General features: G+C 39.6%; 1 protein-coding gene across 4 annotated transcripts in view; it reads left to right on the plus strand.

Annotated features, from left to right (window-relative positions):
* Positions 1-255: 255 nt before the first annotated feature.
* LOC113134847 (cadherin-18-like) overlaps positions 256-15,636 on the plus strand; it is a 129,578-nt gene continuing 114,197 nt past the window's right edge. For all 4 annotated transcript variants that reach the window (XM_026314387.1, XM_026314386.1, XM_026314389.1 and 1 more), the window contains exon 1: positions 256-1,328. In XM_026314387.1, the coding sequence (XP_026170172.1) occupies positions 405-1,328 (924 nt within the window). In that variant the 5' untranslated portion in view covers positions 256-404. The remainder of the gene's footprint in view (positions 1,329-15,636) is intronic.

The raw sequence follows: 15,636 nt of genomic DNA on the forward strand, positions 1-15,636 counted from the left end.
ATACATGCATACATATATATATAAAATATATATATATATATATATATTGTTGACACAAATCTGTTGTGGACTTCAGTATATGATTGGTTTGTGCCTCTTTAATGTTTAACTAGTTGAGCTGCTTAGCTTATAAAAAATAATCCAAGTGGTCCTCATGTGGGAACAATGCAGGAAACAAGAGAACACCACACAATGTTAAAGCACTAAACGTGATTATGGATTTCTTTTTTATCTTTCTGGGGGAAATATATGGAATGATTCTTAGGACTGTACTATGTGGACATTTCTTGCTACCCAGAACTGTAAAAAGGACTGTGAATCTGTGTGTTTGAGTGTATACCCATAGTGGTATGACACAGTGGAGGTGAGAGGGGAAGACATTTCCAGACCACTCTGTCTTTACAATGAGAGTTCCATTTGGCGTGGCAGCAGTTTCCTGTCTTTGTCCTCTGGTGGTCTTCCTATGTGTTGTCTCCCAGAGTTGTTATGGGACCCAGGTCAGTCTGAGCCCTCACACTAACCCTAAGCCCAGCCTGTACCAAAACCCAAGGCTCAAATTACTACCTGAACCAACCCCAATCCCAAGCACCAGTCCTGACAAATATATGACTGCACTGAAGCCCAGCCTGCATTCAAGCTCCAGCCAGAACATCTGGACCAAGTCTCAGTTGAAGTCTAGGCTTAACACTATTTCCTACCATACAGACAAACACAAGTCAAACTCAAACTTTCCATCTGCTATCGCCAAGGCCACATCAAGCTCAAACACTAGACTGGAGCTAGAGCATGCACACAGACAGAGTTCTGATACAAGGCATGGGTTGGCAAACAAATCAAATTCTAATCATGTGGAAAGAAACACTTTAAACTATCCCAAGAAATCTTCAAAACTCAACACCAAAAACAATCCAAAACCAAGGCTTGCATCTCTGTCTCAGTCAAAGCCCAAGGTAGGCACCAACTCTAAGGTAATAACAAATATGACAAATTCTGAGTACAACACTAAATTACCTTCATTACCCAGCTCCAATCAAAGATCCAACTCATCTGGTACAATGAATCCCAGCAACTACTACAATTCCAACCCAGCTTTGATATCCAGTCCTAAATCCCATTCCAAAGCCCGACCTCCTTTACAAGCAAATGCCAGGTCTGACTCCAAGAACCCCAATGCCAACTCCAGAATATCCATTAGAGCACCAAGAAACCAGACCAAGTTAGTGGACATAGACAAGGATTCCCACCATCGCCCCAAGAGAGGCTGGGTCTGGAACCAGTTCTTTGTTCTGGAGGAACACATGGGACCTGAACCTCAGTACGTTGGAAAGGTAAGATATCTTTATTATTTTTTCCTCCAAAGCTGTTAATAAATTCAACAAATGAACTTTGTTTTCCTTTAAACCAATTTTGTCGTCTGAAAATATTTTAAGCAAAGAGCATGCTCTCTGGTACTGGTTTAATGCTTATTATTAAAGCTTATTCATTTTTATCTTTTTGAATTACTAGCTTGGAAATGAACAGCATTGTTTGTGCCAGCAATATACTTTAATATATTTTAATTATTCTAATGGTCTAAGAATTGGCCATTGTGTTGCTTTCTACTAAAGTGCAATTTTCACTACTACCATGAACAATTTTAATATCTCTGTATGATCCCCATTATCAAAATCAGGTTTGTAGGCAAAATGTAGTAGAATCTACCCACTGCTGTTGCTCACAAAATGTTCACATTACTGTTGTACAGCTGTAACAAATCTAGCAATTGTTGTGAGTGCACAAAAGCAAGATACACAGGCAGGCAGTAAGATAAAAAGCCAGTTTACTTGGTCTTTGTTCAAAAACAAGGTTGGCAATAGGAAGGCAATTAGAGAAGGCAAATACAAAAGAGAGTGGGCAGTCAAAGACACAAACAGCAGACATTATGGGCAGACAGGTAGACATAACAAGGGCTGGGAGACAGGTTAAAAAGCACAATATATGATCCTGCAAATGAGTGAAGCTGGATGAATGAGTGATAGAGGTGTAGGCAGGTATGCACAAGTGACTACAAATAAGAAATAATCAGGGACACTTTACAGCAATTGGACAGTGAATCAAAGTGATGGGCAAATGTGAATCAGACTATCCTCATTCCCAGAGCATCAAATAGTGATGCTCTGTCAAGTACCTGTGGTCTCATACAGATGTCAGTGGATACCTTTGCTGTATGTTAGTGATGCCCAGGATTAACCAGCATTAAACAGCATTAACCCAATTGTGTCAATAATTGCACTCAGCTCTTCTCATCAGTGTGTCAGTGGCTAAGACATTGAACACCTTCAGTAGTGTCTTAATGCTGTTGCTTTGTGTAAGAATGGTCAAAATTAGGGCAAAACTGGGAAGTACTCTGGATAGTAGTGTTACATAAATGCAAATAATTTCCATTTTCAATATAGTTTTTGTCATTAATAATTATAAAATGATTGATCAGAACAGTTGTAAAGAGTATACCTGTGTGTAATTATTATACATGAATTTGGTGTCAGGTATTGGACTGTACAGTGTTGGCTACTGGACTGCATCCCATGCCACTGTCTTCAGTTCAGCAGCCTCATTTTCATAATTTCTGTCATGTAGTAATGCTGAGTTTGCATTTTATCCATCATCATGCAGTGAAAATTTTACCACAGTTTCTCCTTCATGTCTGCCACAAATGCATTTTAAAATAGAAATGATAAGGTACAGTAAATACCATTCCTTAGTGATTTTTTCACACCGACGGGTATAATGAAATTATAAAATTAATACATTTATAGATTACTAATTTATTTTTGTAACATTTGAGATTTACCTAGCAGATTTTTTTGGGGAAGAAATAAGAGAAAATTTGATTTGGATCTAGTTAACTACATCTCTCAAATCAGTAATTTAGTACAGGTATAATGACGTGCTTACTATATTAACAGCATTTTGGTTATAAATGTATTGTCAAACTCGGGTAGAACAGTGGATGAGTCATGGGCACAGCAAGAAGGTTCCTGGTTTGAAACCCATCAGGGACCTTTCTGTGTGGAGTTTGCATGTTCTCCCTGTGCTTGTGTGGGTTTTCTCCAGGTACTCTGGTTTCCTCCCACAGTCCAAAAACATGTATGTCAGGTTGATTGGTGACTCTAAATTGCCCATAGGAGTGAGTGTGAGTGTGTGAGGTTGTTTGTCTCTATGTGGCCCTGTGATGGACTGGTGACCTGTCCAGGGTGTACCCCTGCCTTTCACCCAAAGAGAGCTGGGATAGGCTCCAGCATTACCCTTGACCCTAATTAGGAATAAGCAGAGGTGGAAAAAGTACTCTATACTATACTTAAGTAGAAGTACAGATACTTGTGTGAAAAAAGACTCTGGTAAAAGCAGAAGTACCACTTCAGCTCTTTTACTCAAGTAAAGTACAGGGTCTGAAATGAACTTAAGTAATAAAGTAAAAAGTAAAAATGTTTTTTGCTGTCAATGATACACAATACATCTTTTGATAACTCCACAAAACTAAAAAATTTCGACACAAAAAAAGGAAAATCTTCTTCTTCTGTTAACAACCTGCACAGTGCTGGTACAGGGAACAAAACACAAAATGTATTCACAATGAATCGTTGTTGGAGCTGACAACATCTAACAGTTGTTTTAAATACGGCCATGATTGGGGAATGTCTTGCTTTTCTGAATCTGGTTCATCATCATCGGACTCAGCAACACTCCCTGGATCCCTTTTTACCTCCATGTGGCACTGCAAGTTTTCTCTGTCATAACCTGTACACTCACTCGATTTCCCTCTTTAGTTAGTTACATCTTTTACGTCGTGTTGTCATCCATGGAGGTTGAAAACGTAATGAGCCTGTTTTCATAATGTAAGGAGTAGAAAGTACAGATATTTGTGTTTAAATGTAGGGTGTGTAAAAGTAAAAAGTTGTCAGAAAAATAAATACTCAAGTACAGATACCTGAAAAATCTACTTAAGTACAGTAACGAAGCATTTGTACTTTGTTACTTCCCACCTCTGGGAATAAGTGGGTATAGATAATGGATGGATGGATGTATTGTCAAAATCAGGTTGAACTGATTTGAAAGAAAAAATAAACCGAAGTTAAGCAACTGTAAAACCTGGCCTGTATGTAAGAATTGGAAGTATTGTTTTGCTGATATTGTTTTGCTGATAATGTTTGATTTATATGGTGGAGAAAAGACTGTAAACCAAAGCTTTCCTGAAAATATGTTGTTCACAGAACAAGGGAGAGAGAAGCAAATGAAGAAAACCTTTAACATTAACTTTTACTATTTAAAAAACATCGCAAAGTATTCAAATATGCTATGTTTTCACTGTACTCCAGGAACTCCCATAGAGTAACTTCTGCATGACTTCAGTGTTTCTCTTTGTGTTTTCTCTATTCTTAGTACACCTCTTTACATATAAATAGGTTTATTGTACTTACACATCCAGCAGACAGAATAAGGAGCACCTTAGAAATCTACAATCTATTATTATTCATTTAATATTTAATATCCTCCACATTTTATGTTCCTTAGTAAAGTACTTCATATTAAATTCAACTTTACCAAAAAAATAAAAAATAAAATAAGATATTGGTCCTAATGATATACAGTATTGGAAACTTGCAAGCGTGGAGTATGTACAGTGTGAGTGAATGGAGTTCTAATATGTATAAAATGGCATGTATTATGTATGCGTAAAGCTTTAAACTGAGAACTGGATCTCCCCAAGGTGACACAGACAGAGACATGAATCAACAATGTGAGGATATCCGAAGTCTTCTAAAACCAACAGAAAGCTACTGACGAGTCTGGCTGTCTCTTTTCACCTGCATATTGAAAAGATCAGCATCAGCTGTACCTGTAACACACACAAATCTCTGGTTTAGAAATCTCTGGTTTAATTAACTAACTTAAATAACTAGTTTATTATAATTTTAGTTGTTCCAATTCCCCAAACAGTGGTGAGTCTGTTGCCCTAGAAAAAAATAAATAAATAAAAAAAAAATATACAGTTTTCATTGGCAAAAAAACTCTACGTCTACACTAGAGATATGGAAAGTAGGGGAGACCAGGGATGGTTTTAACAACAGTCTCACCTGAAAGGGAAGACCTAAGAGTCATGTGATCAGATTCATGTATGACTATTTCTTTCCTGATCTTGTATGTGGAATTTGAGGGCTGTGTGAATAGGAACTAAGAATTTACAATCAAACACATTACAGGTAAGAAAGTAAGTTGTTTTAATCAAATCTGGAATTTGTTTAGTGGTGATACTGTTAAAGATAAAATTATACAATTTGTATTATATTAGAGAGTAGTCTCTAAGTTAAAATCGTTTCTCCAATTCTTTTATTCCTTCTGCTACGAGACTGCTAAATTCGGATGCTGGTGTTTTTCTAGTTTCTTCTGTCCATTAAAAGAATAAACTTGGTTGGGGTTGGGGCTCGCAAACTAAATGTTATAAATTTTAGGGGTTAAAGGATTATTTGAATGATATATTTTGTCTGGACTGATTGGACAGACACACAGTATGTTTGTATGTGTGCTTGTACATGTTCATGAACCTGAACATCCTGTATCGGAGCATTGAAATACAAACATGGCCATGGTGCAACCGTTGTTTTGTCTGTTTGTCTGTTGTCTCTGAGACCTGGCTTGCTGTTTAGAGAAAGTGTGCCCTGCAATCAGCTAATGTGACTGACTGGAACAACATTCTCAGGGGAAAGGTAGAGGATACACTCTCAGCAGAAAAGTACTAATTATCGAAAAAAGGAATAAGTAAGAAGAAATTACACTTGCAAATGTAAAAGACTGACAATGTATACGCTATGTGAGTGATGATAAAATACAAAGTCTATATGAGCAACAATAACATTTTTTTTTACCATGACAACTGCAGGTTAGGGGATAGATCTAATATGAATTATTTATTATGTATTTTTGGAATTTGTTGAAGTTTTGGTGTGCACTTAGAATAAACTAATTTATGCATAGTCTCAATTTTTAATTCCTCACTCTTATTGTTACAACTCCTTCAATTTGAGATGTATTAAGGAATTCTGTGAAACAGCTGGAGAGGGTGGAAAAAATGCTATTTGACGTAGACATGTCAGGGTACATTGTGTCAGTATTTCATATCTCTAATATAAATACACTATGAGCTATAAGTGCTGAGACAAAAAGTCACCCAGTGTCCTCTACAATAAAATACATACACCACGCTGCACATAACACAGTAGCTTACACCAACACACCTTAGTAATTTGGAGAGTACCTGTCCAAATTTTTTTATTTAGTATTTAACTTGACGGTTATCTCAGCTGGGCACAGTTTTCATCAGTTAACTACAGAAAAGTATTGTCCAAGTTAGCCATTTTGCTTAGTATTATATGTAATCGTTATCTGCTCCACTTTTTTCCTTCCTCTTCCTCATTTTTCTTCTTTCTCTTCTCACTCCCACAGAGGCAGCTCCTCTTCATTTTTTTCTTTTTCAGTGGATTTCATTGTTGTCATTCGCACAGAGTCATGCACACTGCACACCACTTGCACAGTGAGACATGAGGTCAGGTGTCCTATTATCATTTCAAACTTTGTACATTTCCACTGCTGTAGTTTAAAGTTTGTCCGCTCTCTCCCATGTGCTCCCAGCATTTGCTCCCTTTGCCTGCTGATAAGTGGCGGATCTGTGCCCAAATGTAAACACTTTGGAGGATCTTGGTTTGGGTCATAGTTGACTCAGTTTTGCCTGTTATCACTCAGTGTCTTGTGTTAAACATTTTGACCAGTTAAATATGGTCAGCTACTGTACATTACAGAGTCGGAAATACATTTGCAATGACACAGTACACTACCATACAATACATTTTCAGGTGCTAAATCAAAAACAATTATTTAAAAGGTTCCCTAGATTTGGGATGGACTACAGCGTCTTGTGACAATTCCTAGAGGGATCAGCAGTGACTTGTCTATGTATTCTGACTAAAAATGACTGCACGAAATGATCAAAGAATTAAGTAAAGAATTTAAGCATTCAGTGCAAACATTTATTACTGTCAGTTCTCTGTTTACCATGACAATTGACACCATTCTGTCAATTCTGCATAAATAAAAAGTATACAAGCATGTGATCAGCTGTAGTCTGTCAAAAAATATATCATCAACATCATAAATTATATCAGTAAAAACAAAAAAAAAATGAAAAATGGCACATCAAGGGACCCTGATGGTTCACTTAACATCTCGGGTGTCTTTGCTTATTTAAAAATAATCACATCTGAGACATCTAGTGTATTCCCTGTCTGACAATGGATTACATAATCTGTATACTCAATGACTCTCTCTAAAATGACTGTATCTTTGAAGCTCTGTAATCCATAATAGTTGAGGCAAGGATATAAATAAGTTCTCAAATGTCTAACTCAAATCCACATAGCCTCCTTTCTTGTGCTTGCATTGCACAGTTTGTACTGCCAGTGAAAAGCCCTCACTGCCATCTGATTGTCTGTTAATATATTAGAGGCAAGTAAAATGGACAGACAGGCTGCCAATATTTAAAGGGCTTCTATTTCAACACTAAGCATTAATTGTGCCCACGGTGCTGATGAAAATTACCTACTGTAACAGAAAGTTCCTGACCTGTATATATAGTTTCTTAAATAAACTCGATCCAAGGTATGCATGAAATAAAGTTAATTCTAGCATGACGTGACAAGTGAACAAACTGCACTGATGCACCTTGTGATATCACAGTCAGAAACAGTGTTTGTGCTGTTTCCTCCAAAGAAGAGTGTGTTGCTTCATTATAGCATTACATTTGTACAGAACTTGTGCAAAATCTTATTTATTTCTGCGTACCAACAGGCTCTTAGTTCTTGTGGAGAGATTAATTTGGCTCCCAGTAACACAGGAGAGGTATATTTCCAGTGTTGTCTTTAATACTAGTCAACTAGAATTGCTGTTGTAAACTACATCTACACTAGGTACCAAAAAACACACTGCAACCTGTGAGTGTGAGGACACCATTTTCATGTGAAAATGATTTTGTCACTGCTGGATTTTGTTAGATTCTCCATCTACACTAAAACTGTCTGAAAAACGGCTCATTTTCTACTTCATCTTTCTTTTTTCAATTAGTTTTCAATTAGTTGAACTACTCCAAAATCCATACTCCCCAGGATTTCCACATGCATCGCAAAAACTGCACAAGTACCATTTTGGGGAGTCATTGATCTGTCCTTTAATACAGTTGAGAATATTTTCCGTGTCTCCTGCCAAATAACTGAATGAACAAAAATAGTGTTTGTTTGTGGTTGTGAGAAATACTTACTGGAAAACACTCGATATGTCACTGAAACACATTTTACCACAAGGTTTTTTTGTTGTTGTTTTTTTTTTTTTTGTTTGTTTATTAGCTATGCCTTCTCATTCTTTGAGGTACAATGTGTTTCCACTGGTTTATGTGTACAATTGCTGCAAAGTTAACCAATTTCTTTTCTTTAATTCAATTTTCATTCAACTTTCTGAAGTTGGTATTGACGTTACAGGCTTATTTTAATGTAAATCATGTATAGTGGTCCAGTTACCATGGTGAGTGTTCTCTCAATTTTTCTCCTTTGTTTCTTTCTTCATTTGTGACATTTGGTCCTTGAGAACAAAGGTGTTTTTTGTGGTTTCAGTAGTTAAGATCAGCTGAACATATAGTGGCAGGGAAAAAATACAACAGCAGCAGGACTTGGAAAAAAGCAGATGTCTTGCTGCACTTGAATTAGTCAGTGCAGCTAAATGCAGTCTGTCTTTTACACAAAATCTGCCTGTTATTAAATGCCAGCATTTTATGTAGTTTGGGGCTTGAATAAAGTTTGTTGGACAGTAACCAGTGACTTTTCTTATGTCGCATGAAAAGAATTTTCAAATATTTTCTTAACAAATTTATTCAAATGGTAGTGCACAGCCTATTATCAACATTTGACTGTATGACAGTCAGTACTGACAAGTTGAACACTGTAGAGTAGAATTTACCACAAGATTCTTTTCAATTGTGAAGGTTTTTTTTTTTTTTTTTTTTTTTTTTTTTAATTTTATATTTTTTGGATACTCAGGGTTTGTGTTATCAAGCAAAGTTAAAACCAGCAGTGATTGACTTGTATTGACAAAGTTTGATTGCATTGGATTTGATAATGTTCTGGCATCTTTTCAGATTTCACAGTTTTATTCTTTTTATTGTCTGGATGAATGAATTAATTGAATAACATCAGACCAAACATCCTCGCTTGCGAAGCTGCATTGTTAATCTGTCATTTAGTGGTGTATTTTCATTTTAATTTCCTCTAAGCCTAAAATCAGCTGTAGAACATCTTATCTGAAAGCAGCTTGCTGAAGTTTGAAATGCTCAGTGTTGGTTTGGCCTGAAACGTGACTAAAATCTGAAATATTTGACTAAAAAAAAAGACTAAAATGTCACATTGTTGCACTGAATAAAACTAGACTAAAATGACCAAATCTTAATGATTTTCAGCCTAGAACGTTATGCTTAACGCCTTAAGTTATGCTGATGATGGCCTCTGGACCTCTTGGCCTCTCTTGTTTTCTGTGTTATCAGCATGCAGGAAGTTTTTGTGTAGGTGTGACTTGTTACTGGCTACACACACCTGACACACACCAGGGTTTGGATTTGGACCTATGAATCTAGTAACAATTACTGATTTCAATATTTTAATAAGACAACTTTTAAAGTGGGCAAATTTGAAACTCAACTAAAAATACAATAAATGAGTAATAATAAAATTATCTATAAATCAGTCAGTCATGCCAATCCAAAGGCTAGAGAATAGAAATAGGTTTTAAGTCGCGCTTTGAACATGGAAAATGTAGGGGCTTGTCTTATATACAAAGGCAAATTGTTCCACAACCTTGGGGCAGCAATAGAGAAAGCTGTATCTCCACGGAGCTTCCTCCTCGTCTTCTGTACAAGGCAAGCTGATCTGAGTGAGTGGCCAAGAGTGCTGGACTGGAAGTGCTAGGGTCAAACAGCATTACTTCAGTCTTGAAGTAATTAAAATGGAGAAGGTTCAGCACCATTCAAACTTTAATGTCACCAAGACATGTCAGTAAACAAGCAATTGAAAAACCCTCCTTTCATTTCAACAGAAAATAAACCTGGGTATCATCTGCATAACAATAGAACGATACATCATGGTGTCTGAGGATGAAACCCAGAGGAAGTAAGTAGAGAAAAGAGCAAAGGGCCCAAAACCGAAACCTGGGGGACCCCAGAGGAGCAGAGGGGGATTCAAAGCTGGCAAGACCCACAGGGAAGGTTCTAGCTGCCAAATAAGATCTAAACCACTCTAAAGCAGGGCCACAGATACCCATGACATCATGCAGGCGAGAAATCAAAATGTGGTGGTCAACTGTGTCAAAATCAGCAGATAAATCAAGGAGAATCAGCATCAGACGCAATAAAAATATCATTAAAGACTCCATAGCACGGATGATTCCGTGCTATGGAGTGGTTTAAAACCAGACTGAAGGTCTTCAGGATATCATGTTCATCCAAGAATGCTTTCAATTGAGCATACTTGAGGGTTCTTTGAAAAGAAGCGTAGAGAGAGGTCTTCTTAATTAGTGGTTGCACTACTACATGCTTGAAATTAGAAGGAACCATACCAGACGATAGACTACTGTTAATAATATTAAGGACCAAATGGCCTATACAAAGGAAAACTTCTTTAAAAAATCAAGGGGGTCATTTAATTCAGCTACTACTAGGTCTGTCCTCCTGTACTCTCTGCACCATCAGTCTGTGCTGACACACACACACACACACACACTGAACATCTTCTGTAAAAATACAGTAGTTACAATGAGAAGCCATGATTCCAAATTAAGTTTGAAAGTCTCTGATGCATTGCATTTACAGTCACATTACTACAGTTTATGTGTATACTATGTAAACAAAAAATGGCCTGCATAACATAGTTTCTTACAGTCACCTAAGTACCGACTGTCAGTGAGAATATGTTCATTTGTACCTGCAGGATGCTCTCTGTTTGCTTTGTGCTGTTTAATAATTCCTTCCATAGCACACTTCATGTTTGGAGAAGTTGTAATGAGGCTGGCAGCCTACCATGCTACAGTTGTTTTTTTTTGTACCTGACGTACACATGCAGATTCTTCACAATGGGATTAGGATTCATGTTGAAAAGATATACATTGTGGTTACAGATGTAAGGGCAAAGAGACAGTATAAAGCAACAAACTGAGCTCTGCCTTTACTTACCACTCAAGACCTGCCATTTATTTCCCTTTGATTATTATTTGATTTGCATTTAAAAGGCATCTAGACTCGCTTAGACCAGGCTGGAAAAAGTGTGTTTTAAAATGTCTACATCACATGTTTCAGTGGCTATTTTCCATATTGTGATGTGAAGCCAGTCCAGAAATGTTGAAATATAATCATTACATTGTTCTTTTAACCAACAAATCATAAGCATAAATAGTCATTTTTCAGACATATTTTGTCCTGTTTTCCATGTTCTTTCAATATGCACGTGTTTGAGGCTACAATGATTGTGTCTCCTCCTCTCTTATACCTAATCCAGCACTTATTGATCTTGGATATATATTTTTTTAAAAAGATATATTTTGATGATATTGGTCATTAAAATAGGCACAGACACTATTTATAGAATAATTTAAAATAGAGCTGTACTTCTTAAACTGATTAAATAACAAAAAGCATATAAGACGAGTCTCATCAGCATGTAATGAAATAAACGATTGAACATAACAAATGATTTTAACAAATACTGCAGACATGACCAAATAATAACCTCAATATTCTTCAATTTCTTGACCGACTTGCACAAAGTGCAGTTAAACTGCCTTGTAGATATGACACACCATCCAAGGAATTATGGCCGTGTTGTGTAAATATGCACAAGATTTGTGTTCCACACCAACATTCACTAGTGCAGGAAGTAGTGCGGGCTTTATTTAGCCATTCGGAAAACAAGCATGTAGAAATTAGAGTGGTAGAAAGGCTTGTGGCATGTCTCACATTTATGCTGGCAATAAGTTTTCAGACCTCCAACAAATGTACCTATTTATCATAGATACCAACAAGACTTTTTGTCATATATAAAAATGTCCACAATGTTATTTTTATAGAAATCTGCAAATGGGAGCTGAAGTCAGGGTCCAAATAGTGATATAACAATTGAAAATAGCTTCAAATTGTGGAAAAGAGTTTATAATCCAGATAGCCAGTCCAAATAAACAATAGGCGTAGTCTCAAAGACAACATGATGTCACTATAGCTAATTAAACTCAGCAACAGGTTACACAAACAGCAACAGCTGGAATACTAAGGCATGGGGACTACTGATTCCCTGAGAATTAGGTGATGTGTTGTATAGTAGCTGACAGAGGACAGAGGGACAGGAAAAGGGACATGACAGAAAAGCCCAGGGGCATGGATGTATGGAAAGAGGAAATGTCCATAAAATAGCAAGTGCCTGGGGAACAAACATTCAGGGAACTGTGACACTACAGGTGTTGGATGAAAAACAAAAAATGAGTCAAGATATAACAGAAAGTGGCACATATTCCCAAAAGGGGAATGAGGGAGATGGGACCCAAGTGCAAACTAAGGAGTTTTTATTTTAGGCAGACTTCAAAACATAAAGGAAAACTTAACGTTGACAGAACAAAAGACACAGGAGCCAGAATACGGTGATTCCACTACCGTAGCTTGGTGAGGTACGCCTGAAGCAACACAATCTCAGGTAAGGCACAAACAAAGGGCTACTGAAGTCCAGGCAGCTGTAGAGGAACTCCGTCGGTCTACTGAAGTCCAGGCAGCTGTAGAGGAACTCCATCGGTCTACTGAAGTCCAGGCAACTGAAGAGGAACCTTAGTGGGGGGACGGCTTCGTCGGCGCACTGAAGTCTGGGCAGCTGAAGAGGGGCCTCAGCGAGGACATCTTTGTCAATGAGCTGAGGACCTAGGAGTTGAAGAGGGGCTGACAGACTGGCCGATGTGGAGGATTGCCCTTTTGGACCGTGTTGGACCAGGGTTGGTAGGGAAACTGGGCCTGGATTGGAGGGCACTGAGTTCTGGTTGAGCAGTGCTGGACTCTGGCTGGAGAGCGCGAACCTCTGGATGGGGGGCGACACTAGGCTCTAGCTGGAGAGTGGCAGCACTGGATCCTGGCTGGGCAGCAGTCACACTGGGCTCGGGCTGGGCTGCAGCTCTGGAACCTGGCTTGGATGCGGTGGTGCTGGCAGGGCAGTGGCGTTCGGCTCTGGTGGGGCAGTGGCGCTGGGCTCAGGCTACACAGCACTGGCCTCGGGCTGCAAAGTGCTGGACTTGGGCTGCATAGTGGGAGCTAGGGTTGGTCTCTTCTGGCAGCAATGTTGCTGGCGTCAAGGTGGCTGAACTGGCATGCTCATCGACTGGCTCATCGGGTCGAGACAGTGGAGGCACTGCCTGCAGCTCTGGAGACTGGCTGGGCGGCACTGGGCCCCAGCTGAGCAGCACTGGGCTCCAACTGGGAGGCACTGGGCTCGGGCTGGAGGACTGGAGATGCGGTTAGCCCTTTCTAACGGTGGCGTCGCCGGCATCAAGGCTGAAAGACTGGAAGCTCAGGCTGCAAGGCTGGGAACTGGCCCCCTCTGACGCCACTGTTGTTGTGAAGTGGCGGATGTGCAGCTAGCAGGAGCACTGTCCCGCTCCGCAACATCGAGTTTCCGATATCCTACCTTTGTTTTGAAGGGCCCACGTGGGGCAGATCATCTCCCAGGTTCCGGTCTAATTAATGTGACAACATTGTTTACCTGTTTACTCTCTTATGACCCACAGCTCTTATACTCACCTTCAGCCACAGACAGATTGCTGGATTGTCTGCTCTCCACTGCCGAGAGAAGAGAAGAAAACGTGTTTTTCTCAGAACCAGGAAAACTCCAAGAGTCAAGTAAGCCACATCTTTCCCAATTACACTGAAGAGGATTAAGTTTCATTCTGTGGATAAATTATCACACACGAAGCCTTGTCTTCTTTGGCGAAGTTTTTGTTGGACAATTTATATTATTGGAAGTTTAATTTCAAGTTTAGTGTTTCCTTGGTCTGTAAATAAGCCAAGCGAGTAGCAGCTTCTCCCTCCAACCACGTCTTGAGTTTTTTATTTGGAGGAGATTTTCTGTTATAGTAACCACGGGCTGTCAGACCAGACCTTCCCTCTCTGGTCTGTTTTCTGTCAGACCATCGGGGTTCCCTGACCAGGACCATCAGAACCATCAGATGTTGCTCTGTGGGCCCAGTTCTGGTTTCAGGCTTCGATCCGTCTAGACTCCCCCGAGGTTACTGGGAGTGGGTCTAGACAGTAATCATCTCTTCCATAACTCTTCCTGGCAATGCATTCACAACCTACTGGTCAACCATCACTCCACGATCCTCAGTCATCTTCTCATGCCTTGTTTCTTGTTAAAGAAAGAAACCAGAAAAGACTAAGAGTGGTGTTGGCTTTAATTGGTCCTCTAAATCATTGAAAACCTGACAGGCACCATGGAATGAGCCTTAAGCTCCTGCCAGATGGCATGAGCCTCTGCCAGTGTCAGCAGCAAGGCAGACTCATCATCTGGCACTGGAGGGAAGCGAGTCGGTGTTGAAGCCTGGGCTGGTCGGAGACTGGGAAGCCAGCGGCGAGCATTGAGTAGCTGGTGTCAGAGACTGTGAAGCCAGCGTTAAGGGGTGAAGTTCCAGCGGTGAAGGCTGGGGGGCCCAGCATCGAGGCCTGAGTAGATATTCTGTGGGACTGGAAGGCCACAAGGTGGTAGCACAACCCTCGAGCCGACCCGATCGGGACCCAGAGGCGCTGGCACTCCTCCATCAAGGAGTGAACTGTGGTTACCCAAGCTAACAATTGGTCTGCCCTCTGCGTGGTCACGTAGTCAGGAGGAGGTATGAACTGCTTCTTTAGCCCAGTGCAATACTCCAGGACTTCCCAGTACTCTGGGCTTTCCGGATAATTTCCCTAAGGGTACCCAGAAGAATGGAGGTGAGTGTCCTCCCTAGTTGCTGGGACCATTATAGGGTCCCAGCAACTTATAGACTTATAGATTATTCTGTCACGTATTCCTGAAGGAGGAATGAGGGAGATGGGACCCAATTGCAAAATAGGGAGTTTTTATTTTAGACAGACTTCAAAACAAAGGAAAACTGTGACAAAACAAAAGACACAGGAGCCAGCACACGGTGATTCTACTACCGTAGCGTAGTGAGGTCGGTGAGGTACGCCTCGTTTGGCTGAATAAAATTTCACTGCAGCAGGAGTGAAACTACAAGCAAAAGAAATGGCTGTTCATGTTACACGCATGTAGAAAATTTTAAAAACATGAGGGCTTGATATGACAAATCTGGGGGCATGGAGAAGATAAAACAATTCTCACAAGATATTACATTTAGACTGTCTAGACAGAGGAGCCAGGGGCAGGTGGGATATTACCATGCTACTATTAACACCCATACCTCTGTGTGTGTCTGCATATGGAGAAACAGTGAGAAGCCAATGGTCAGCTGGTCCAGTGGCCAGTTGGGATGCATGAATGCAATGTGGCTGAT

This window comes from Mastacembelus armatus, chromosome 17, assembly GCF_900324485.2.
Source record: "Mastacembelus armatus chromosome 17, fMasArm1.2, whole genome shotgun sequence".
In the NCBI taxonomy this organism is placed as follows: domain Eukaryota; kingdom Metazoa; phylum Chordata; class Actinopteri; order Synbranchiformes; family Mastacembelidae; genus Mastacembelus; species Mastacembelus armatus.